Source organism: Garra rufa, chromosome 5, assembly GCF_049309525.1.
Source record: "Garra rufa chromosome 5, GarRuf1.0, whole genome shotgun sequence".
Taxonomy (NCBI): Eukaryota; Metazoa; Chordata; class Actinopteri; order Cypriniformes; family Cyprinidae; genus Garra; species Garra rufa.
Window position 1 is genome coordinate 23,919,827 of NC_133365.1, and position 26,661 is coordinate 23,946,487.

The window sequence follows — 26,661 nt, forward strand, 5'->3', positions numbered from 1 at the left end:
CAGAGATCTAAGTTAGGACTCCGTTTTTCCAGGCTTTTTTAACACTAGGTCTGGGGAAAAGCAGCATATCCCAAACAGATGCACGACGCTGAACAGGCAGACAACGGAAAACAATAGATGGGATGTGGGAGGATATTTCCTCTGACTTCTCTTTTGTTTGCTGTTTTGAGAAAAGCTGGCTCCAATTCAGCCCTGGTTATGTTTTACTCATTTCCCTCAGCTCTTATTTTTCATTCAAATCATTAAAAAAACAAACACCCATGGAGCAACAGACAGCAGCAAAAACATGAGAACATACTTTAATCCGTTTTGCTCAAGTTTACATTTGTGACCAAGGACCACAAAACCAGTCATAGGGGTTAATTTTTGAAATTGAGATTTATAAATGCTTTCCATTGATGTATGGTTTGTTAGGATATGACCATATTTAGCCGAGATACAACCATTTGAAAATCTGAGGGTGCAAAAATCTAAATATTGAGAAAATCAACTTTAAAGTTCTTAGCAATGCAAATTACTTATGTTTCACAAAATGTCTTCATGGAATATGATCTTCACTAGAAATACTGCAATATTTTGGTCTAAAAGAAAAATCGATAATTTTGACCCATACAATGTATTTTTGGCTATTGCTACAAATATACCTGTGCTACTTAAAGGAACACTCCACTTTTTTTGGAAATAGGCTCATTCTCCAACTTTCCCCGAGTTAATAAGCTGATTTTTACCGTTTTGAAATCCATTCAGCCGTTCTCCTGTTCTGGCGATATAACTTTTAGCATAGCTTAGCATAGATCATTGAATCCTATTAGACCAATAGCATCGCGTTCAAAAATGACCAACGAGTTTCCATATTTGTTGTATTTAAAACTTGACTCTTCTGTAGTTATATCGTGTACTAAGACCGGTGGAAATGCAAAGCTGCGAGTTTCTAGGCTGATAAGATTGGGAACTACACTTCCATTCCGGCGTAATAGTCAAGGAAGTTTGCTGCCGTAATATGGCCGAAGCAGGCGGAGTATTATCAGAAATGAGTTCCCAGCTAGTTTAGCATTTGCACGTGCTGCGTGGTATTACTGCTCCTGCTTCAGCCTTATTACGGCAGCAAACTTCCTTGACTATTACGCCGGAATGGGAGTGTAGTTCCTAATCTTATCAGCCTAGAAACTCGCAGCTTTGCATTTCCACCGGTCTTAGTACACGATATAACTACAGAAGAGTCAAGTTTTAAATAGGACAAATATCGAAACTCGTTGGTCATTTTTGAACGTGATGCTATTGGTCTAATAGGATTCAATGATCTATGCTAAGCTATGCTAAAAGTGATATCGCCAGAACAGGAGAACGGCTGAATGGATTTCAAAACGGTAAAACTCAACTTATTAACTCGGGGGGAGTTGGAGAATGAGCCTATTTCCAAAAAAAGTGGAGTGTTCCTTTAAGACTGGTTTTGTGGTCCAGGGTCACATTTTTTGCAGAATAACCACAGGTGTAGTTTATCATTACCTATGGCCACTTACTTATGGATTGAGAAACTTAGCTGTGCATAGTAAGAGATTTGGACAGTTAAAGGTTGTATCAGCGATTTCTAGCCTGAAACATAAAGTGTCAAATTCAGCTGAGCTTTCTTCACGATCCGCTCGCTGCCTGCCCCATAAATTGTCTGTGAAAAAAAACGCGTCTCTCTGGTCAGCCTAGGGTCCGAGATATGCCAAAAAAACAATCGGCGCTACCAACCTTTCCACAGATAAACAAACAGTGTTCCAACCAATCAGCGTCAGGGGTTTGGTGTTGTGGACTTTCGCTCCGCCTCCCTCACATCCCTGCACCAGTAGGAAAGTCCACAACATCAACCCCCTGACGCTGATTGGTTGGAACACTGTTTGTTTATCTGTGGAATAGTTGATAGCGCCGATTGTTTTTTTGGCATATCTCGGACCCTAGGCTGACCAGAGAGATGCGGTTTTTTCACAGACAATTTATGGGGCAGGCAGCGAGCGGATCGTGATGAAAGGTCAGCTGAATTTGACACTTTATGTTTTAGGCTAGAAATCGCTGATACAGCCTTTAAAGGCTGTGGGGCTTAGTTTCTTTCTAAATACACACAGGCTGATGCTAATTAAAGTTAGTTGTAGGTTATACTTAACATGAAATATTTACACCTGATTTTGTCTCACTAATAAACACTTTAATAATGCAAACTAAAAGAAATGCTTAAGAATTTTTGAAGTTTCTTTTAAATGCTTCATGTTTTTTTTTTTTTTTTTTTTACTGTTTCGTTTATTTTAATAATTATTTTAATATTTAATATATAGCCTATTTGTTGAATTCATAAAACAGAAAGAGATTAGTTTGGTAGTTCAGCAGTAGCAATAAACAAATGTACTTAGCGGGTTCAATTAAAGGGACAGTTCATCCAAAAATTGAAATGACCCCATTATTTACTCACCCTAAAGCCATCCTATGTGTATATGACTTTCTTCTTTCAGACGAATACAATGCTTTTATAACGGCAGTGAATGGACGTTGAGATTTTGTATTGTAAAATCTTTTGTATTGTATTGTATTTTTTCTGAAAGAAGAAAGCCATATACACCTAGGATGGTTTGAGGGTGAGTAAAGCATGGGGTAATTTTGATTTTTGGGTGCACTATCCCTTTAATAAACAAATGAAAAGTCATTAGGTAAGCTTCTGTATTACACCTTTGTTTCTTTTATCTCCTTCATTAGAATAACAAAGCAAGCAAATTTACATTATAATAAGACCAAAAATAACCAGTTACAAAAACAAAGGCTTTAAAGTGTTAACCTTTAAATCCTTTGTATTTGTAACTAGTTATTTTTAGGTTTTAAGAAGTTCATAATAATTTATATTATTTTTACGAAACCACAGATAAAATACTGCCATTTAGTGCCAAGGTTTTGCAGCTTTTTAAAGGCACCCTTGAAGTAGTTCTTATAATCAGTTCTGGTTTGAAACAACTCTACAACATGCCTTCTGTTTATTAATTCATTATTTTCTTTTTGCATTTTAATTTCTATTCATTAATTTATTATTGATTTAGTCTGCTAATGCTTCATAACCAAAAAGTGTCCAAAATGCATCAATATGAAAAGTACATGTATTGTTTTATTATTTAAGACCTATTAATAATCTTTCCATGCATTTATTTTGCTTGAAAAATACTCAGTTTGCTAGTCTGTACTCTGACATTCATGCATTTTTAAGTATAGCACAAATGAATCTAGATTTAAACTCAGCACAATTTACTTTTTGTAACAGCCCAAGAAATAAGAGCTTTTTCTTATTAATGATACAACATTTAGCATGAGGTGTTCGACTGAACACTATTGACATGTAGCTACATGCGGATGTTACCAAACAATAATTATCCAGCCATAAATAATGAAATTCTAAGTAAAAGCATCTGGGGTGTGTAATGCACGGTCACTGCACCATTATTATCATTAATTTAACCAAGCTTCCTGTGTGGTTTCTGACCTCCTGAGGTGTTTGTGAAACTCAATCAACCTAAAAACTAGGCTTAATCCTGAGCAGAAAGTTTTCATGCATAAAAAACATGCTGGACAAGCCACATCAACCCATTGCAGACCCACAACATCCACTGTACAATGCTAAAGATAGCTTCAAGCGCTTTTTGGTGAGGTTGATCATTACAGCTCCTGTCAAAATCTCAGTTTGGGTCTGAATGACCTCCAGTAATGGAGATGTATCTGGAATGGGAGATGAGCTTTTTGGTAGGCACAGACTTTGTTAGTTCTGTAACCAACTGCTCCAGGGTCAGCAGCTGCAGATGCTTAACTAAAAACTGGATTTATCTCACTTCGACCTCCATTTCTAAATCATGAGGCTAAATGTAGCAAGCTCCCCCACCTACCCAGGTTTTAATCAACGTAATCGCTAAATAAAAGATGGATTCAATCAATGGGAAGCGTGAATGGCACCGCCGAGCAGCTCATGTGATTAGAACAGGCTCCTACAGAGATTTCCAATCAAATGTGTGAGGCCACTCTGACACACCGTCAGTTCTGAGCCTTAAAGGGACAGCTCATCCAAAAAATGAACTGCAAAATGATTCTGCAAAACATCTATGGAAGATAAAAGCTGTATGGGTTGGAATGACATGGTGGTGACTTTCATTTTTCTTTTTTTAGAGGTCCCTTTAACACAGATTTTGCCACTTGAGTCAAACTGAAATGTATTAGTTCATTTAGTTAATTTATTAGTTCACTTCTACAATGAAAATTTCCTGATAATTTATATTATCAGGATATATTGTTCCTGATATTTACTTATCCCCATGCCATCGAAAAGAAATTAAGGTTTTTGAGGAAAACATTCCAGGATTTTTCTCCATATAGTGGACTTCAATGGTGGCCAATGGGTTAGAGGTCCAAATTGCAGTTTCAGTGCAGCATCAAAAGGCTCTACTCAATCCCAGCCGAGGAATAAGAGTCTTATCTAGCAAAACGATCAGCCATTTTCTAAAAAAAAAAAAAACAAAGTACACAGATGAAGAACTAATCGCACATGACCTTTCCAACGTGATTACGTATTGCGTGAAGTTGTATATGTGCATCGCAGAGCTAGTGTAAGACAAGCATGTGGTTAAAATTCTCTTTTTTTTAGAAAATGACCAATTGTTTTGCTAGATAAGACTCTTATTCCTTGGTTGGGATTGTGTAGAGCCCTTTGAAGCTCCATTGAAACTGCAATTTGGACCTTCATCCTGTTGGGTCCCATTGAAGTCCACTACACAGTGAGAATTTTTTTTTTGATCCCCTGCTGATTTTGTACATTTGCCCACTGACAAAGAAATGATCAGCCTTTAATTTTAACGATAGGTGCATTTTAACAGTGAGACAAAGAAAAACAAAGAAATCCAGAAAAACACATTTCAAAAAAACCTTTATAAAAGACAACCGTCCAAAGAAGCAATCAATCAATCAGATTCCAAACTCTCCACCATGGCCAAGACCAAAGAGCTGTCTAAGGATGTCAGAGACAAGATTGTAGACCTACACAAGGCTGGAATCGGCCATCGCCATGCAGCTTGGTGAGAAGGTAATCATAATCATTGTGGAGTTTCAATGATTATGAGAACGGTGTAGCCTGGGTGTCCCCATGCTGCCTTCCGCGCAGCGCGATTTTATTCACGCTGGAAGGTAGCATGGAAACCATGGACCAAATTTTCACCTCAGATAGGGAACCAATCACAGAACGGGGAGGGAGCAGCAAGACGATGACGCCTTCTATGCGTCGCGACTCACCAAAGCAGTTTGTTTATAACTATGGATCCAGCATGGCAGCATGTTATCATTCGATGCAGCCGTTCACATGTCGCGCCTAAAAACGCGTGGAAAACGCTAGGCGCGTCGCTTTCTCCTTTCCAAACCGCTCTGTAGCTTGCGCATGGAAAACGCGAGCGCGTCGCAACCGCGTCGCTTCCATTATGCGCGCGCATACCGCGCGTCTACATTTGAAATAACGAACTTTCGCGCGCAAAGACGCGACATGTGAACGGCCCCTTAGATAGTGTTCTAAGTAGTTTAGAACGCAAGTTTATTTTGAAAAAAGAGCAACTTTTGGCGTTAAACCATCGCTCTGTATACGTCATCCGGTATGATTGAAACGATTGGCTATGAGCGACGCACAGGCGCATTTGATAGACATTCGTAGCACCCAATAAACGGCTCTGGGCATTCGTAAACCACGCCTCAAATACGAGAAAATGAACATGTGGTTCCCAGACCACGAATCATGACGAAGTCATAACGTGGTCTGGCGTTAGCCAGGCTAAGAACGGTGAGGAATCAGCCCAGAACTACACAGGAGGATCTTGTCAATGATCTTAAGGCAGCTGGGACCATAGTCACCAAGAAAACAATTGGTAACACACTACGCCGTGAAGAAATGAAATCCTACAGTGCCCGCAAGGTCGCATGTGCTCAAGAAAGCACATGTATAGGCCCGTCAGAATGATTCAGAGGAGAACTAAGTGAAAGTGTTGTGGTCAGATGAGACCAAAATCAAGCTCTTTGGCATCAACTCAACTCGCCGTGTTTGGAGGAGGAGGAATGCTGCCTATGACCCCAAGAACACCATCCCCACCGTCAAACATGGAGGTGGAAACATGCTTTGGGGTGTTTTCCTGCTAAGGGGACAGGACAACTGCATTGCATCAAAGGGACAATGGATGGGGCCATGTAACATCAGGGCCAGGGCATTGAAGCCAGGTTGGGTGGATGGGTATGACCCAAAACACACGACCAAGGCAACAAAGGAGTGGCTCAAGAAGACGCACAATAAGGTCCTGGCGTGACCTAGCCAGTCTCCAGATTTTAATCCCATAGAAAAGCTGTGGAGGGAGCTGAAGGTCGAATTGCCAAATGTCAACCTTAATGACTTGGAGTGGATCTCCAAAGAGGAGTGGGACAAAACCTCTTCCGATATGTGTGCAAACCTGGTGGCCAACTACAAGAAACATCTGACCTCTATGTCTGCCAACAAGGGTGTTGCTAAGTCGTGTTTTGCGAAGGGGTCAAATACTTATTTCACTCATTAACATGCAAATTAATTTACAACTTTTTTGAAATGTGTTTTTCTGGATTTTTTTGTTGTTATTCTGTCTCTCACTATTTAAATAAACCTACCATTAAAATTATAGATTGAGCATTTCTTTGTCAGTGAGCAAACGTACAAAATCAGCAGGGGATCAAATACTTTTTTCCTTAGTGTATAGAGAAAAATCTTTGGAATGTTTTCCTCAAAAACCTCAATTTCTTTTCGACTGAAGAAAGAAAGACATAAACATCTTGGATGACATGGGGGTGAGTAAACTATCAGGATTTTTTTATTCTGCAAGTGAACTAATCCTTTAAAGTAATACAGAAAATCATCATTAATATTAAAGCACTGCATAAAGGAAATATAAAAAGTAATCTTCCATAAAAACAGTAATTTCTGATCTATCAAGATCAGTTGCTCACCCCAGTTCTGTCTCCAGAAGAACTCCAGGGTCTTCTGAGAGGAAAAGTGTTTCTTCACTGAGTAGTGTACTCTCTGGATAAGCATGTTAGATAGACCGGCCTGTCTGAGCAGGTAAGCCTGGGTAGGACTGTGGCCGAACGGATCCACAGCCCAGCCAGTCTTGGGTTTCACTCCTAAAAAAAAAGAGAAGAAATAAGACACACAGTATTACGCACTAAACACACTAAAGGGGTGTAGTATTATAAGTGATTTTCACCGCTACATTTAGTTGAAACATAATATATTGTCTTGCGTGATCACTCAAAAATGTTCACAGAAGTTTTAGTATATATAAAAAAATAAGTTCTTCATATTAATATAATTGCTTATTAGGTCTACTTAATGTAATGCATTGCTAATGCACTGATACTGATAGCATTCTTCTTTAGTGTTCATTTAATGAAAAACAGAATGTAAAACATGTCATGATTATTTAAAGGTATAGTTTACCCTAAAAGGAAATTTCTGTTATTAATTACTCACCCACATGACGTTCCAAAACCTGTAAGACCTTTGTTTATATTCATAGACAGCATCTTCATAGACCTCAACGCAACTACCACATTCAAGCCCCAGAAAGGTAGTAAAGACATCATTAAAATGGTCATGTCACCATTAGTGGTTCAACTGAATTTTATGAAGCTACAAGAATACTTTTTGTGTGCAACTGGTCTATTTTAACAATGTCCTTATTACCTTTCTGAGTCTTGAATGTGTCAGTTGTGTTGCTGTCTATGCAGGCTCAGAAAGCTCAGATTTCATCCAAAATATCTTACTTTGAGTTACTAAGATGAACAGTGGTCTTACAGGTTTGGAACAACATGAGGGTGAGTTATTAATGACAGCATTGTCATTGTTGGTTGAACTATCCCTTCAGCTGATTATTCAAGATTTAAACTGTTTAAATTTTTAAGATTGTATTTTACTGCATTGACTGAAAGCCATCAGAACATAGAAATATTAGGATACACAACCATTCAAAGATTTAGGGTCGGTAAGTTTTTCTTTTGGAAAGACATTTATAAGGTTACAAATGATTAAATTAACTTTCTATTTATTAAAAAAAATGATCACTTTTAAATTGTATTTCTTTTAAATTAAATGCAGCTTTGGTGAGCATAAGATACTTCTTTTAAATACATTTACCTTTTACCTTTTGACCAGTAGTGTATTTTGAATTGCAATAATATTTCACAATATTACAGCTTTTATTGCATTTTTGGTCAGATAAATGCCTTTTTAGTGAGTTTAAGAGACCTCATTCAAACACATTAAAAACTCTTACTAACCACCAACTTCTGAACAGTATAGAATTCATTATCTCTAGCTTCCATCCCTAGTCACAGTTTTAAAAACAGCAAGGTCACATATTTATGGTGGATAAAGAAAACCTGGGAATGGATTCAGCAGAGCATTTACAACAGCTTCAAATGTAAAGGGAGCCGATTCTCAAAAGGAACTCGACAGAGTGAAACACAGGAGATGCAGGAAATCTTGAAGGGCACACATACTCTAAAGAGACTCATGTCTATATTCATGAGCCAACCTTAACATAGAGCAGCACAGCAAAACAAGTGTTGTTTTTGAAAGCCAAAGACTCACTGTAGTATCAGTCTCTCCAATCAATCAATATTTGAGAACAGGTCCACAGACAGCTGAGATATCAGGAGAGCAGATGGTAGAGTGGATGTGTAGTAATGAGAGCCAGGGCTTTGCTCCATGTTTTAATACAGTAATAATGAACTTCGAAAAAAATTCTCCCAGAGGTCTTTGAGCCAATATAGGAAGCATAAATATGTAGAAGAGCTCAAATTCCTTATAGTATTGCAGTATATTCACAACCCACATCTTGAGCCGAGGCTGACTCAGAATTTAAATGGGTCTCAAACAAGATATTATCACCCAGTTTAACCTAGGACCACCCACAGTCCCTTCAAACTGGAGACTTCTTTCTTGATTTCGCAAGTTCTAATCTAATTGACTGGCTTTACATAACTTCTACATCAGCCCGCCTGGAAACAAAGTTGAATTCATCTATTTTTCCGCACCATTACATTTTTTAAACATATTATGCAGTTATGAAGCATACTTGACGCATTTTTGCTGTTTCTGTGACTTGATGTGGAGATATTAACTTTAGAGTAACCAAATGAAAGAATAGGGAAGTAAAGGGGCAACATGTTATACATTTACATACCCAAATTTCTCTCTAACCACTGGTGACCTTCCACTAACTGATCTATCAATGCAAAGTAGTGAGTGTTGGCTTCGTCAGGCATCACCCAGCCTCCTGTAGCCACCTCCAGCTGACCGTTCTTTATCAGCCTGCGTTAGAGAAAGAGAGACGGTGAATGAAAGAGAAAAAAAGGACAATCTTCTTTACTCTACCAAGTCAACATGAAAGTGCATTCACAACTTACTGTAAATTACACATTTCACAAGAAAAAGCCAAGGTGCGACTTGCAGGGTTATTTTCTTTACTGAAACTAAAATTGCGTCAAAAATAACTGATATCTACAGAGAGGAAATGTAGGTATTAAGGCCAGGACACTACCAGAAAGAAGGTTCTAAACAGCAAGATTTTTTTTTATAGAAGTCTCCTCTGCTCACCAAGCCTGCATTTATTTGATCCAAAGTACAGCAAAAACTGTAACATTTTAAATATTTTTAGTATTGAAAATAACTGCTTTCTATTTAAATGCAATTTAAAATGTAACTCATTCCTGTGATTTAAAAGCTCAGTTTTTAGCATCATTACTCCAGTCACATGATTGTAATATTCTTATTTGCCGCTCAAAAAACATTTATTATTAATAATATTATTATGATGAAAGCAGCTGAGTATCATTTTTTCAGGTTTATTTGATGAATAGAAAGTTCAGAAGAACAGCGTTTATCTGAAATAGAAATCTTCTGTGACATTATAAATATCTTTATCGTCACTTATGAACAATTTAGGGCATCTCTGCTAAATAAAAACATCAATTTTTATAAAACAAAAAAACTGACTCCAAGCTTTTGAATGGTACAAAAGCATTTATTTTAGATAAATGCTGATGTTTGGATCTTTCTTTTCATCAAAGAATCCTAAAGAAATTACTCAACTGTTTTAAATATTGATAATGTTTTTTGAACAGCAAATCAGCATATTAGAATGATTTCTGAAGGATCATGTGACACTAAAGACGGTGAAAATTTAGCTTTGATCACAGGAATAAATGAGATTTTAAAATATATTCAAATAGAAAGCAGCTATTTTAAATAGTAAAAATATTTCACAATGTTACAGCTTTTGCTGTACTTTAGATCAAATAAATGCAGGCTTGGTGAGCAGAAGAGCCTTCTTTAAAAAAACATTACAAATCTTACAGTTCAAAAACTTTTGACTGGTAGTGTAAGAATTCACACACATGACTTAGTTCTTTGTAAGTCTGGGCATTTTTTTTTAGATTTTATTGATATATTGTTTTTTTTAATCGAGGAATCTTGGTTTTAAATAAAAAATATTAGCAAATGTTACAATTAGACACAATACACCAACGTTAACAGTTAAAAGCAAAAAATGACCCAATCACATGATGCTGCACATGGTCAAACACGTCCATCAAACGTGTTTACATACAGAAAACAATGGAAAAGCAGTGTAGGGAATTCAAAAAATTGTAAAGAACAACTACTGTATGTTTGATATTACTTTTGGATTTCATTTGTATGATGGTGACAGGCTCAAAGGTGGTGGTATTTATTTATTTTGGCTTTTACAAAATATTTGCTGGTAATAATAGTCTTCTACTGGTGTTTCACTTTCAGTCAATCTGATTTTAAATGGCCTTGACTCTTTGAGTGCTGACAGATTTACTTTCTAGTATTAGTTCAATCGATGCTGCTTACAGCATGATCATGACATAACTAAAACAATGGAGTGAATTAGTATGAAGTGGCCTCGAAAGAACAAATTAGTACAAACAAAATAGTACAACATGGCCACGATTGAACTAAAACTAACGAATTAGTACAGAGTGGCCTGACTCCTTCCCAAGTTTTAGTTAAATTGTAGCCAGGTTGTTCTTAGTGTTTAAAAAACTGAAAAAAAAAGCGTTAAACTGTTAAAGGAACACTCCACTTTTTTGGAAAGAGGCTCATTTTCCAACTCCCCCCCCCCCCGAGTTAATTAGTTGAGTTTTTCCTGTTCTGGGGATATCACTTTTAGCACAGCTTAGCATAGATCATTGAATCCTATTAGACTAATAGCATTGCGTTCAAAAATGACCAACGAGTTTCTGTATTTTTCCTATTTAAAACTTGACTCTTCTGTAGTTATATCGTGTACTAAGACCGGCGGAAAATGTAAAGCTGCGATTTTCTAGGCCGATAAGATTAGAAACTACACTCCCATTCCGGCGTAATAGTCAAGGAAGTTTGCTGCCATGATATGGACGCAGCAGGCGGAGTAATATCACGCAGCGCCTGAAATTAGTTCCCAGCTAGGTTAGCATTTGCACATGTGCTGCGTGGTATTACTGCGCCTGCTTCGGCCATGTTATGGCAGCAAACTTCCTTGACTATTTTGCCGGAATGGGAGTGTAGTTCCTAATCTTACCAGCCTAGAAAATCGCATCTTTACATTTTCCATCGGTCTTAGTACACGATATAACTGCAGAAGAGTCAAGTTTTAAATAGGACAAATATCGAAACTCTGTCATTTTTTGAACGCGATGCTATTGGTCTAATAGGCTTCAATGATCTATGCTATGCTAAAAGTGATATCGCCAGAACAGGAGAACGGCTGAATGGATTTCAAAACGGTAAAACTCAACTTATTAACTCGGGGGGAGTTGGAGAATGAGCCTATTTCCAAAAAAAGTGGAGTGTTCCTTTAAAGTGTTAAATCTAGGGATGCACCGAAATGAAAATTCTTAGCCGAAGCCGAAGCCAACCAAAATTGCACACTGGGACGAAGGCCAATTACCATTTTTTTGTGTTTTCCCCCCCATGTACAAATAAATGCAGCCTTGCTGAGCAAAGAATAATGTTATAATAAATGTATTAATAGAGCTGTTGTAATGTTTGTTATCATTATGTTTGTCTTACTTTTTTATTTTATTTTACAGAACAACTGTAAAATTACAATGCTAACATTTATGAATGATGACCTTTATTTTGGTGGAAACCCGCAAGAAGACCTCAGCACTACTTTTTGCTGACAGCAGCAGATTTATGAATGATTCTCATCATGCAGATTTTCCTTGCGCTTTGGACTTTAAACCCTGGCTAACGAACTTGTGCAGCGCTGTCAGAATAAATACAATTTTTGCGTGTATTAGACAACATAACGCTCTGTAGTTTATTTACTAATGGTTTAAGGCCATTTCACAATTTCAGTCATCATACAGTAACCAGCAACAACTCACCCCTCTCTCTTCTCATGGAAGTCATGCGATGCGATACTAAACAGACTCTCGCTGTCAGTACTTGTAATGATTGTTGCGTCTTTCTCTGACAGTTTTAAATGCTTCCACACTGCCGACATGTTTGCTGCATTAGTGCGCGCCTCTATTTGATTGACTCACGCCATTGTTCGGTATCATTTATTCTGCTTTTTTTTTGCAATTTTTGAGTCACCACTTGATGTCAAATGTAAAACCTGGATCCAAAGGCAAAATCAGATGAGAACCACTGATTCAAGAGATGATGAGTTAGACCGGTTTGTCTGTCTGGAAGAAGACATCCCTTCTTATTAATATCGTTTGATTAAATTTCTTGAGATTTTTTTACTTTTTAAAACCAGAAATGTATAAAGTATACAAAGCAATATAAAGTCATTTTTTATGACTTTAAACTTAGGCAAAGCTTTGAAGAGGACAGGGGAACTGCAAATGTTGCACCACTGCAACACCATAGGCAGCTTTTCTTCAGGGTTTTCACTACAAAGCACTTTCTCCACATACGCAGCTTTTTACCCAGTAACTAAAATTTTTTTATTCTTCAGATTTATTGAGTTTTGCAGCTGCAAACTAATTATTTTCTTGAACAGACAGCAGACACCTTGGGTAATGGCCCCCCTTATTAGAAGTAGCGTTCTCCAGGCCTGATTGCCAGTCAGCAGCTTTTCTCTGTAATGCTGAATATTTCAGCTGCGAATCGTATAGCGTGGCCCTCTGGAGGCCAGTAATAAGAGTGGCGCTAGCAAAACCGAGAGCACTAGCTCAGCACGTAACTGACAGAATCTTTCAAAATTACTTTGAAAAATCGTCTGTTATTCTTGAATCAATCACAGGCTAAGAAAATGACCCACTGGGCAGAAGTGATTAGACGCTTCATTAAAGTCAACGTGAAATCAAAAACCACCCTTTTCACTTTCTTCACACATGTTCCTGGGCTTATTGTGCACAATTTATCAATGCATGTTATTTGAAAAATTAAAAAGTGTATTAGCTTGACTCAAGACATACCAAGTAAAATGGATTACGCAAATCATTATATGTTGACTTTGGCCCTACTATGAACTTTTTCGCCATCATCTAAGACATATTTGCTTCATGTTACAGTGAAACTGCAATTTAGACCATGGAATATAAGCTTAGAAAGTGAAAACTGAGACTAAATGCTTCCTATATTAAATTAAATGTTGGTACGGCATGAAATTGAGGTTCAGGTGAGGTTAGACCAATCTGAAAATATGTTGACATGCTCTTTGATTAATACATGAAATATTTGAAAAGTCTCATTTCCGATACTGAAAATTAAATATATATATGCCAGCACAGATTGGGATTTATGGACTTATCTGCAGTTCCCATTTTCCGTAACGCACTAGGCACACTCCCGAGCTCAGACAACTTGATTTATTCTGAAGATACACCTCCATGTATGTGGCAGTAAAAGAAATTGAATCATTATGCTAGACCTTGATTCGGCTGATATAAAATGAAATAAAACCTGCTCATGCCTGCCAAAAATCTTGATTTGGAGTCAGTCAAGGCCATCTTGGAAATAAAGGGGGGTGGGCTGGGGAGGGGGGTAAATGTTCAAAAAGAATAGAGCTTGTTTGCTTCAAACTCTTTCTGTGCATCAAATCAATAGTGAATAAATATCGGCGTTGGATTTTTCATTTGGCTTCAGCCTTCACCTCAGGCCGTTCTGAAAGATGCTCTAATTGGAATTCAAACCCACAGCAGAAATGTTTATTGCATTTCCACATGGCATTTGTGTCTTTTCCCAAGGCTAGCTCAGCAGTGAACACCACCAATTCCGTATATTTGACATGCTTTTATAGCCCATCCTCTCTTGCGACAGGGTTGACTTTGTAATCATATGCAAATATGTACTGATGACATATTTAAACGAATAACATTGATTAACTATGGTTTAAAATGGATTACATTATCATATTTTTGAAAAAAAGAGAATGGTTATGAAGATAGAAACTACATTTCATGTACGACAGCATTTTAGTGCCAAGTAAAAAAAAAAAAAAAAAATCTATAATTACGTGATTAAAGTTGTAATATTTTAAGAATGAAGTTAAAATTACGAGAATAAAGTCAAAAAGTTTTGAGAATAAAGTCAAAATGTTTCTAGAATGAAATTGAAATTACGAGAATAAAGTCAAAAGGTTTTTACGAATAGTTGAAATGTTTCGAGAATAAAGTAAAAATTACAAGGATAAAGTCAATTTGGTTCAAAAATACAGTCAAAATTAAGAAAATAAAATCAAACTGACAAGCATTAAGTCAAAAATGTTCAGAGAACAAGGTCGAAATTAGGAGGATAAAGCCTAAACGGTTCAAAAATAAAGTTGAAATTACGAAAATAAAGTCAAACTGTTTTTAGAATAAAGTATAAATGATGAGAATAAAGTTGAAAATGTTGAGAATAAAGTCAAAATGTTTCACGAATAAAGTCAAAATTTCCAGAATAAAGGCGAAGATGTTTAGAGAATAAATGTGAAATGTTTCGAGAATAAGTTCGAAATTATAAGAATAAAGTCAAAATGGTTCAAGAATAAAGTCAAAATTATGAAAATAAAGTCAAACTGTTTTTATAATAAAGTATAAATGATGAGAATTAAGTTATAAATGTTTAGAGAATAAAGTTGAAATTTTAAGGATAAAGGCAAAGATGTTTTGAGAATAAATTTGAAATGTTTTGAGAATAAGGTTGAAAATATGAGGATCTCATAATTTTGACTTTATTCTCGAAACATTTCGACTTTATTCTCGAAACAATTCGACTTTATTCTCGAAACAATTCGACTTTATTCTCGAAACAATTCGACTTTATTCTCGAAACAATTCGACTTTATTCTCGAAACAATTCGACTTTATTCTCGAAACAATTCGACTTTATTCTCGAAACAATTCGACTTTATTCTCGAAACAATACGACTTTATTCTCGAAACAATTCGACTTTATTCTCGAAACAATTCGACTTTATTCTCGAAGTAATTCAACTTTATTCTGGAAACAATTCGACTTTATTCTCGAAGTAATTCAACTTTATTCTCTAAGTAATTCAACTTTATTCTGGAAACAATTCGACTTTATTCTCCAAGTAATTCAACTTTATTCTGGAAACAATTCGACTTTATTCTCGAAGTAATTCAACTTTATTCTGGAAACAATTCGACTTTATTCTCGAAACAATTCAACTTTATTCTCGAAATAATTCAACTTTATTCTCGAAATAATTCAACTTTATTCTGGAAACAATTCTACTTTATTCTCGAAGTAATTCAACTTTATTCTGGAAACAATTCTACTTTATTCTCGAAACAATTAAACTTTATTCTCGAAACAATTCTACTTTATTCTCAAAATAATTCGGCTTCATTCTCAAAACATTTCAACTTTATTCTCGAAATAATTTGACTTTATTCTCGAAGTAATTCAACTTTATTCTCAAAATAATTTGACTTTACTCTCAAAATAATTCGACTATATTCTCGAAATAATTCGACTTTATTCTCAAAATATTTCAACAACTTTATTCTTAAAGGGGTCATCCGGTGCCACATGCACTTTTACAAGCTGTTTGAACTGAAATGTGTGTTAGGAGTGTGTGTACACAACCACCCTAGAATGACAAAGATCCGCCCAGTAGTTTTCTTTTAATTTAGTAAAATAATTTGCCCCTTCTCGTATCGAGCCGTTCTCAGATGCCTGTTCTTGTGGCGTAACACCGACAGAGGCCGCTCCTGCAATAGTTGATAGACAGTAGTGATTTAGCATAGACCCGCCCCGAGTGTAAACTGACAGCACTGAGGGAATGTGACTGTCGATCTACCTAAATGGGTTAATGTTTACACGAATCATTTCTCACCATAATGCTTTATAAACGAGGGTCAGTATAAAGCTTAGCTTTGTAACGCTAGATGGTTTAAAACGGTGTCTGTTAATGATTAAGATGTAACGTTAACGCAATACCTGCAAACGTGTTTACAGCCCGCAACTGCATATGAGTAAAGACTATAACACTCACATTTATGTATTTCAATATAAGGACAGAGTAAGTTATATTAACCGATCACTTTTTTGCTCTCGTTCAATCAGCTAGGCCTCAGTAAACACACCGCGTTCGTCTCTTTACCACAGTAAACACAACGCGTTCGTCTCTTTACCACAGTAAATACAGTAAACACACAGCGTTCGTCTCTTTACCACAGTAAACACACCGCGTTCGTCTCTTTACCACAGTAAATACAGTAAACACACAGCGTTCGTCTCTTTACCACAGTAAACACACCGCGTTCGTCTCTTTACCACAGTAAATACAGTAAACACACAGCGTTCGTCTCTTTACCACAGTAAACACACCGCGTTCGTCTCTTTACCACAGTAAATACAGTAAACACACAGCGTTCGTCTCTTTACCACAGTAAACACACCGCGTTCGTCTCTTTACCACAGTAAATACAGTAAACACACAGCGTTCGTCTCTTTACCACAGTAAACACACCGCGTTCGTCTCTTTACCACAGTAAATACAGTAAACACACAGCGTTCGTCTCTTTACCACAGTAAACACACCGCGTTCGTCTCTTTACCACAGTAAATACAGTAAACACACAGCGTTCGTCTCTTTACCACAGTAAACACACCACGTTCGTCTCTTTACCACAGTAAATACAGTAAACACACCGCGTTCGTCTCTTTACCACAGTAAACACGAACTGAGGGGCGGGGTGAGCAGAGGTTCATAAAATTTAAAGGGCCAGGTACTGATATCGCTTGCTGAGAACAGAGGCATTTTTTACCAGGTAAAATTAGTTTTTTTTTACACTACCATAAAGAATTTTTAATTAAAGTACATTACAAACTTTTCATTAGGACCCTAAAGCATCATATTAACTTGTGGAAAATGGGCATTGGATGACCCCTTTAAAATTATTTGAATTTATTCTCAAAATATTTCCACTTTATTCTCAAAATATTTGAGTTTTATTCTCAAAATATTACGACTTTAATCTCATAATCTTAGATTTTTTTTTTTTTACCATGGCACTAAAATGCCATCATATTTCATGTCATTATCACTGTTAAAACAGCGTGTTTGCATAGCACCTAGACTTAATTTTGTTGTTGTTTTATTTTTGCACATAAACTGTCACCTGAGAGCTAGGCAATAAAGTACAAACATTGAGCTTAATTAAAATGGGACCAAAAGCACAATGGAGTCCTCCTCCACTCCTCAACATCTCCCAGCCTTGCTTACACCAGACCTGTGTGTGAACGCTGCAATTAATGAATCCATAAATTACACTGACGCATGAGGATGAATGGATATTAACATCAGAGAAAAGCCTCACCTCCTGACAGCATCTCGTTTCTGATCGTCGATGCCGTCCCACCATTTCGCAAAATACGAGATCTCAGACCAGATCATTTTTCGCCGACTGTCTTCGTGCAATTTCACCACCATGTTGTTGAGAATGTGTTGCGTCTGGTCTTTATAGTAGTCATCGAACGTCTTCAGCCAGCCTGAGCAGAACAACACACAAAGCTATCACAAAGGTTGCTGAGACGAAACTCAAAAATAAAAATTCTGTCTTGTTTATTCACTCTCATGCTATTCCAAAAGAATTTTTCTTCTGTGGGGCACAAAAGGAGATGTTTAACAGAATGTCCAAGCTATTAAATGTAGATCAGGAATAGTGGTAGTCACTATTAAATTACCATTAATGGTTAAAACATGGAGGCTTAATACAGGTACACTAGGAAACGTGAATGTGGTGGCTCAGAATAAATCAGAAATTAAATAAAATATGGAGAGTAATGACTAATGGAGGAGTACATCCTCCGATAGTATGGGATGCAGCCAAGATGGTTTTATGTGATGAGATCATTTGCATTACTACAGCCTATAAGAAGGCAAAAGAACTAAATCTTGAAGACAAATTACAGCATCTAACAAAACAACATACAATTAGTCAGTGATGCTCGGATTCTGAAGCAAATTAAAGATATAAAAAATAAGATGGATGATGTATACAAAGAGGAGATTAAAGAGGCATTTGAATTGTATTATCTCAATATTCTCAAAAGAATACAGGTAAATTGTGCATTAAACCTTTTTTTAGATTCTCGTGACATTCCTTCTATTGAACAGAAGCAAAATAATCTCTTAACAAAAGAAATTACACAGGAAGAGCTTTAAAATAATCTTAAGAATAACAAAATGCCTGGAACTGATGGTTTACGGTTCAAAACATTTCGAAAAGAGATTTCACCTCTTCTTATCTCATCATTTAATTGGACTCTGAATAAGGCAGTTATTTCTCCTCTTGGAGAGAAGCAATCATTTCAGATAAACCTAAAGAGAATAGGGTTACAACCCTATGTAGTTCATTTAGACCTGTATCATGGTTAAACGTAGACTACAAATTGTTCACCACTATTTTAGCAAAACGATTTAATAAAGTTAGATAAAAACAGGACGACAGACTCAGGATTATATTGGACGAATACTTACATGCAATTACACGTAATACAACAAACTAGAAAACGATTTTGTTAAAGCAACATCGATTGTGTGAATTAGGAATAGTTCATTCATAGTTATCTCAGAAAACTCAGAAGCTTGCAGTATTTTAATCCAGAGACTAGGATTCAAATAAATGCTTGCCTTACAATAAATATATAATTAATAGGGAGGATGACTATCAAAACAGCGCTAGATAAACTTGCATTATATGCTGATGATTTATATTCTTTGGAACTCTGGAACTCAAATTTAGGCATTTGGTTTCAACCCAACAAAAAAGCTCAAGCATGAGTTGAATATTAATCGGAAACTAAATTTACTTCAATATCTGTGAGTATGCAGCATGGTTTAAAACAAATTTGTGTAAGAAGAACTATAACATAATCAGTAACAAAAAAATAAAGATTTTAAACAGTGGTCCTCCCGGATTGGATTTTAGCTCAGAAATGGAAAGAAATAAATGCACTTTCAAGACTCCCCATGGATTAAGCAGTTTCATGAATGGGATAAACACATTTCTAGATTTATTTGGATGAGACAAGCCAAGAATTAGATTTAAAACATTGCAACTGGGGAAAAGTAAAGGAGGTAAGTCTGAAAGAGGATGCTAGTTTAGGCTTTAATAGGTAAAACTGAAAATCTAACTTCCAAAAGTAGATGCATTACAATCTTTAAGTTCATGCAAGGGCAATTCAAGGGAAGTGCATTGTGGAGAACACATTCCAAAGACTATGTAGTGAACTATGTAGTACTGAATTGTGTAGTTTTTCGCGTTAGCATCAGTGGTTCGCCTGCTCAATCAAAGTTACTGTCATTACCGTTATTCACTGCAGCCTACAGTTTGCTAGCTAGCTATGCCTTCGTCACATAAATGCATATTACCTGGTTGCGATAATTTACAAAACAGGCCAGTCTCCTTATTTAAACTTATTTGACAGTTGAGAGAGGTGGCAGCTTTTCCGTGAATGCCGACAGCGGACACACCTGAAGAGCTTGAGACCAGAAAATACTGCTCATTTTTTTGGTAATTCAATTTTTACTTGGCTTTTTTTATTATTTAAAATTTTCTGTGGTGTGAACACATATTGCTTTACACACAGTTACTAACTCAATTTACTTTGAATATCTGCTTTACAGGAACTTAATTTGAAGAAGCAAATTCAGATTTTCAAATGGGTGGCACACAATCCTGATTAACAGGGACAATGGATCATAAGTTTAAATAATGGGTTTATTTAGGAATTTCCTCCATTTGCACAATTACCAAAAGCTTCCGAACTTCCAAAGAAAAAGTTTGACCTTCCAAACCAAGACCTATTTAAAGAAGTTCACTTCCAGAACAAAAATTTACAGATAATGTACTCACCCCGTTGTCATTCAAGATGTTCATGTCTTTCTTTCTTCAGTCGCAGATAAATTATGTTTTTTGAGGAAAACATTTCAGCATTTTTCTCCATATAATGGACTTCTATGGTGCCCTGAGTTTAAACTTCCAAAATGCAGTTTAAATATGGCTTCGAAGGATCCCAAATGTGGCTGTAAACGGTCCCAGCCGAGGAAGAAGGGTATTATCTAGTGTAACAGTCAGTTATTTCATAAAAAAAATACAATTTAAATACTTTTTAACCTCAAATGCTTGTCTTGTCTTGCTCTCCCTGAACTCTGTGTATTCTGGGTTAAGACAGTTAGGGTACGTCGAAAAACTCTCATCGTATTTTGTCTCTCAACTTCAAAAATCATTTTAAAATCATCCTACATCGCTACAGAAATACCAACCCAGTCTTTTCAAAGTTAACATGCAAAGAAAATCAAAAACCGTTTACAAAAAAGCTAAAACTGCGATTTAGGACAATTTTGAAGTTGAGGGAGAACATGAGATGGGAGTTTTTCGACATACCTTAACTGTCTTGAACCAGAAAAAAAACAAGAGTTCAGGGAAAGCAAGACAAGATGAGCGTTTGACATTAAAAAGTATATAAATTGAATTTTTAAAAAATGAAAAAAAAAAAAAAAAAAATCATTTCGCTAAAACCTTTCTTCCTCGGCTGGGATCATCTGAAGCCGCATTTAAACTGCATTTTGGAAGTTCAAACTCAGGGCACCATTAAAGTCTACTATATGAAGAAAAATCCTGAAATGTCTTCCTCAAAAAACATAATTTCTTTACGACTGAAGAAAGAAAGACATGAATAAGGGGTGAGTATATTATCTGTAATTTTTTGTTCTGGAAGTGAACTTCTCCTTCAAATACTTCAAATAGATAAAGGACAATACTTAGATTAATCATAACACTATCACAATCATTATACAAGGATACAGGAAATTTACAAATAGGACAGTATCCGGATTACATAAAGGGATAAATAATTCTAGAAGACATTCAACAGAATATCTAAGATGAAAATGGGAAAAAGAAGTAGGCATCACCTTGACTCCAGACCAGTGGAATAAAATATGTACTACCCCACATACCTCAGCAAGCTCAAAAATGTGCCATGAGCTCTGTTGGAAGAACTTAACAGGATTTTTTTTATCACGCCGAGACTTAAGGCATCACAGACGGAGGCTCCCCACCCATGCTGGAGGACCAGTGGGGCAGATGAGGCACTTCATGCACGTACAGTATACAGTATTTTGGCAATGTCCAAAGATGAATAGTTTCTGGGAAGTCATATGATCTACTATTAATAGTATTTTTGCACTGTCCGTATTCCTAAGTCATTCTGTGTTTGATGAGTTTTCATGTTCCAGATGAGTTTGAAAAGAATGACAGATACTTGTTTAAGATATTACGGATAACAAGTAAAAAGGCTGTAACCTAGAAATGGTTCAAAGAGGATACATCTACAAGAGGAGAGTGGTTTCAAATAATAACAGATGTCAAAGAAATGGAAAGACTCATATATATACTCTGGCTGCAAAAGCAAATCTTTGAGAACAAATGGAGAAAGCTTTCTCCTCTGCTGAATAGATGAATGTATTTGAAAGCTTACATGAGTGTATAATGATTTCATGTACTGTTGAGCTGGCTGATCGACTATACAAAATGTATGGCAACTTTTATTGCTATTTTTGTTGCATGGCTTTCTTTTTCTATAAGTTTCTCTTCTGTTACCAAAAAAGTGTCAAATCAAAGTAAACTAGTATTACCGCATGTACCACTACTGGCTTTTTGTAGAAAAAAAAAATGTGGCATGTCTGGTTTAACAGGAAGCAGGAAGAACTGTTATGCTTTAGCGGTATGCATGTGTTTACAATACATACAGGAGTCTTCTGTTCATCAAGCCTGTATTTATTTGATCCAAAGTACAACAAAAACAGTGAAATTTTGAAATATTTTTACTATTTAAAATAACTGTTTTCTATTTAAATCTATTTTAAAATGTAATTTTTGCCTGTGATTTCAAAGCTGAATTTTTGCATAATTACTCCAGTCACACGATCCTTCAGAAATCATTCTAATATTCTGATTTGCTGCTTAAAAATATTTATTATTATTATTATTATTATTATGTTGAAAACAACAGAGTAGATTTTTTTTAGGTTTCTTTGATGAATAGAAAGTTCAGAAGAACAGCATTTATCTGAAATAGAAAAATTTTGTAATATTATAAATGACTTTATCATCACTTTTGATCAATTTAAAGCACCCTTTGTAAATAGAAGTATTCATTTCAATTTAAAAATGTATACTGACTTCAAGCTTTTGAATGGTATAGTGTATAATGTTACAAATGCTTTTTATTCAGATAAATGCTAATCTTTGGATCTTTCTATTAATCAAAGAATCCTGAAAAAAAAGTACTCAACTGTTTCAGTTTCTGTTTTCTAAAAGATCATGTGACACTAAAAACTAGAGTAATGATGCTGAAAATGTAGCTTTGATCACAAGAATAAATTACATTTTAAAATATATTCAGATAGAAAGTTTTTTTTTAAATGGTAAAATATTTTACAGTATTACTGCTTTTGCTGTATTTAAGATCAACTAAACGCAGGGATTCTTTAAAAACAATAAAAACTGTCTAAAACCTTCTGTTTCACAAAAGGTTCTTTGGGGCAAAAGAAGGTTCTTAAGATTGTAAAAAGGTAAGAAAGAGATGGTTCTTTAAAGAACCTTTGACTAAATGGTTCTTTGTGGAACCCAAAATGGTTCTTAAATGGCATCACTGTGAAGAACCTTTTAAAGCACCTTTATTTTTAAGAGTGGAGTATCGCCTCATTGTTTCTCAATTTGAAAAGCTCTCAAAGCAATCAAATTTAAAGTTCAAATGAACCTGGCAAATATTAAAACGTGAATATGTCATTTCTGTGCCACAATTAGTACCAAATGAAACTGCAAACAAAATGAGGTTTCGCAAAAACAGTCCCACAGTCTTCAACTATTTATACACATAACAAACTTACACTCTCCAAACAGAAACTCCCACATTCATCATAATTACTGATATCTGAACCCTGCATGAAATGTTCATGAAAATGAAATGTCAGTCACCATATTTTAATAACTGCAACTCAAACACTGAGAAAGCTCATCCTAATAAATATAAAGAGGTACGACAGCTGTCTAAACACATTAAATGGTACTTTAGTATTCTAACATCTAACAAAATGATAAAGGTGACAGCATAAGCAACATACCATAACTGACACAGCTAGGGTTGTGCCGATAGACGATAGTATCGTGTATCGACGATAGTCAGAGATATCGCATGTTGCTGATGCCTTTGACGATAGTTAGACGATTATTATTATTATCCGTCAACAAAGAACTTAACTTTAGCAATGCAGCACAGAGAGTCTGTTCTAGGATGCTTCAGAAACTTGCCGCGGTATAAACACACGCATAGAGAGGCCACAGCGCCTTAACACACCGCGTGCAGTGAGAATGGGAGATTTTCATCATACAGTACGGTGGTAGATTCACTGATTCTAAAGGGAGTGTTATATTATATTTGCATTGCAGTCATTAGGATAACAGAGGTAGTAAAACCTGGTTCAGGCTGAATTAATTACGATGTATCATAATCAGTCTGTATATAGTAAACATAAACATTCATCTCAGTAACGTCTATAGGCGTTAATTAGAATTACGATGCGATCAGATGGCGCTAAATATACGCACGTGAATTACACGCGCATCACTTCTCCGCATTCAATATGAACTGAACTACAACATCACCCTCATGATAACGGTCAGACATACAGCGGTAACATTATAGCAATATGACGGGTAAAGAAAGATTCATTCATTTACATTCTGGCACGCACATTTACAACTCACTCACTGACGATTGCAGAGAATGAAACCGAAAGTAACTTGAACAATTCCGGCAGATCTACAGTGAGAGCTCTGTACACGCACAACTTAATCATATGCCAATAGAAAGTCTACCTTTACAAAACGAATAAGGAATTTAGTCCATAGATAATTAATTAAATTAGCACGATAGTATCGTGTATCGGCGATCTCTCAGGCTGACGATAGGGCGATATGAAAATTGAGCATATCGCCCAACACTAGACACAGCCTGTTGCTACACATCCTTTACCATAAAACATTACATAATGTGATTCTTAGATTGTGGGCACTTTTATGTTCTTTGGTCATTTTTTTAAAAATACATATAATTTTGGACAAATTCCTCTTCCTTTGTCAAGCTAACAATAAAACCACCCTAAAAACTTTTTACTACCTTTCTATTAGGATTTTTTCATACTTTTCAACCTCCTTATAGGTCTCAAAATCACTGTTTTCTCCTTGTCGCACACCCAGACTTTTAAACTTCAACAATGAAAATACAGTTTAAAAATATGACTTAACTGGTAACTAATAATGCATCTGAATTAAGCACTAGTAAAATAATTAAAATACATTATAGTATTTAATGTGAGACCTCTATCAATATTACTTTTTATACAAAACCTACAGTGCCCTCTGCTAATATTGGCACCCTTAGTAAATATGAGCAAAGGTGACTGTGAAAATAAATCTGCATTGTTTATCCTTTAGATCTTTTATTCAAAAAATTCACAAAATTCTAACCTTTCATTGAAGTAAAACGATGGAAAATGGGAGGGAAATCTCATTATGAAATAAATGTTTTTCTCTAGTTGGCCACAATTATTGGCACACCTAGACATTTGTCTATGTAAAATATCTCTGAAGTATATTCCAATTAATATTATATTTTTTATTAGCACACCAGGGTGGCTAGGAGTATAAAATTGTCCAGCCATAACTTTCTGTTCCACAGGATTATAAATATGAGGAACACAAAAGCCAAATTCCCTTAATCATCCATCACAAGAAGTAAAACCAAAGAATGTAGTTGCAGAACAAGTTTGCTGAGCTTCACAAACTAGAAAGTGGCTGTAAGAAAAGAGCTAAAGCATTGAAAATCTCCATTCCCACCATCAGGGCAATAATTAAGCAGTTCCAATCAACTACAGATGTTACAAATCTGCCTAGAAGAGGATGTGTGTCTATATCATCCTAATGCACGATAAGGAGGAGAGTTTGAGTGGCCAAAACCTCTCCAAGGATCACAGTTGGAGAATTGCAGAGAATTGTTGAGTCTTGGAGTCAGAAAGCCTAAAATAAAATGATCAAACAGCCCCTACATCACCACATGTTGTTTCAGAGGTTTTCAAGAAAAAATCCTCCTGGCTCACCCAAAAACAAACTCCAGCATATTCAGTTGTCAGACATGATTGGAACTTCAAACAGGACTGGCTTCTATGGTCAGATGAAACTAAAAATTTGCTTTTTGGCAGCTAACCCTCCAGATGGTTTTGGTGCAGACAGGGATAAAAAAGTACCCCATGCCCATGGTTAAAAATACTGCTGGGTCTTTAATGTTGTGGACCTATTTTTCTGCCGGAGGTCCTGGACATCTTGTTTAGATACATGGCTTCATGGATTCTATCAAATAGCAGCAGATAAAAAAAATCAAAACCTTACTGTCTCTGTTAGAAATCTTATAATGGACCATGGTTGCATCTTCCAGCAGCACGATGATCCAAAACAAACATCAAAATCAACACAAAATTGTGTCACTGAGCACAGAATGAAGCTTCTACCATGGCCGTCCTAGTTCCCTGACCTGAACCCTGAATAGAAACTGAAGAGAAGAAGCACCAACATGAAGCTGGTAAGAGAGAGATTCTGGAGAATCTAGAGAGATTCTGTTTGAAGGAATGGCCTCTGATCTCTTGTCAGGTGTTCTCCAAACTCATTAGACATTGTTGGAGAATCAGAACTGTTATCTTGGGAAAAGGACGTTGCAATAATCGGGTGCCAATAATTGTGGCCAACGTGAACTAGAGAAAAACATTTATTTCATAATGAGATTTCACCTCAGGTTCTATTGTTTTACTTCAATGGCAGGTTAGAATTTTGTGAATTTTTTGAATGAAAGATCAAAAGGATAAATTATACAGATTTATTTTCACATCCACCTTTGCTCATATTTACCAAGGGTGTCAATATTAGTGGAGGGCACTGTATCTGTCATTTCCACCACAACACTGTAATGTATCTTTAAAAAGTTTGTGTGAAAGATTTTTTAGGTGGTTTCTATCTAAATGTTCAGTGACATCAGAGCACATGCTGGACATGGAGGGA

At 36.0% G+C, this 26,661-nt stretch overlaps 1 protein-coding gene across 1 annotated transcript in view; it reads right to left on the reverse strand.

The window, feature by feature from the left end:
- The window catches only part of man2a1 (mannosidase, alpha, class 2A, member 1), an 83,544-nt gene that overhangs the window by 43,685 nt on the left and 13,198 nt on the right, over positions 1 to 26,661 (reverse strand). Inside the window, exons 4-6 of the mRNA XM_073840878.1 lie at positions 17,860 to 18,031; positions 9,249 to 9,376; positions 7,012 to 7,185 (exon numbers count right to left, since the gene is read on the reverse strand). Coding sequence (XP_073696979.1) covers positions 7,012 to 7,185; positions 9,249 to 9,376; positions 17,860 to 18,031 — 474 coding nt within the window. The remainder of the gene's footprint in view (positions 1 to 7,011; positions 7,186 to 9,248; positions 9,377 to 17,859; positions 18,032 to 26,661) is intronic.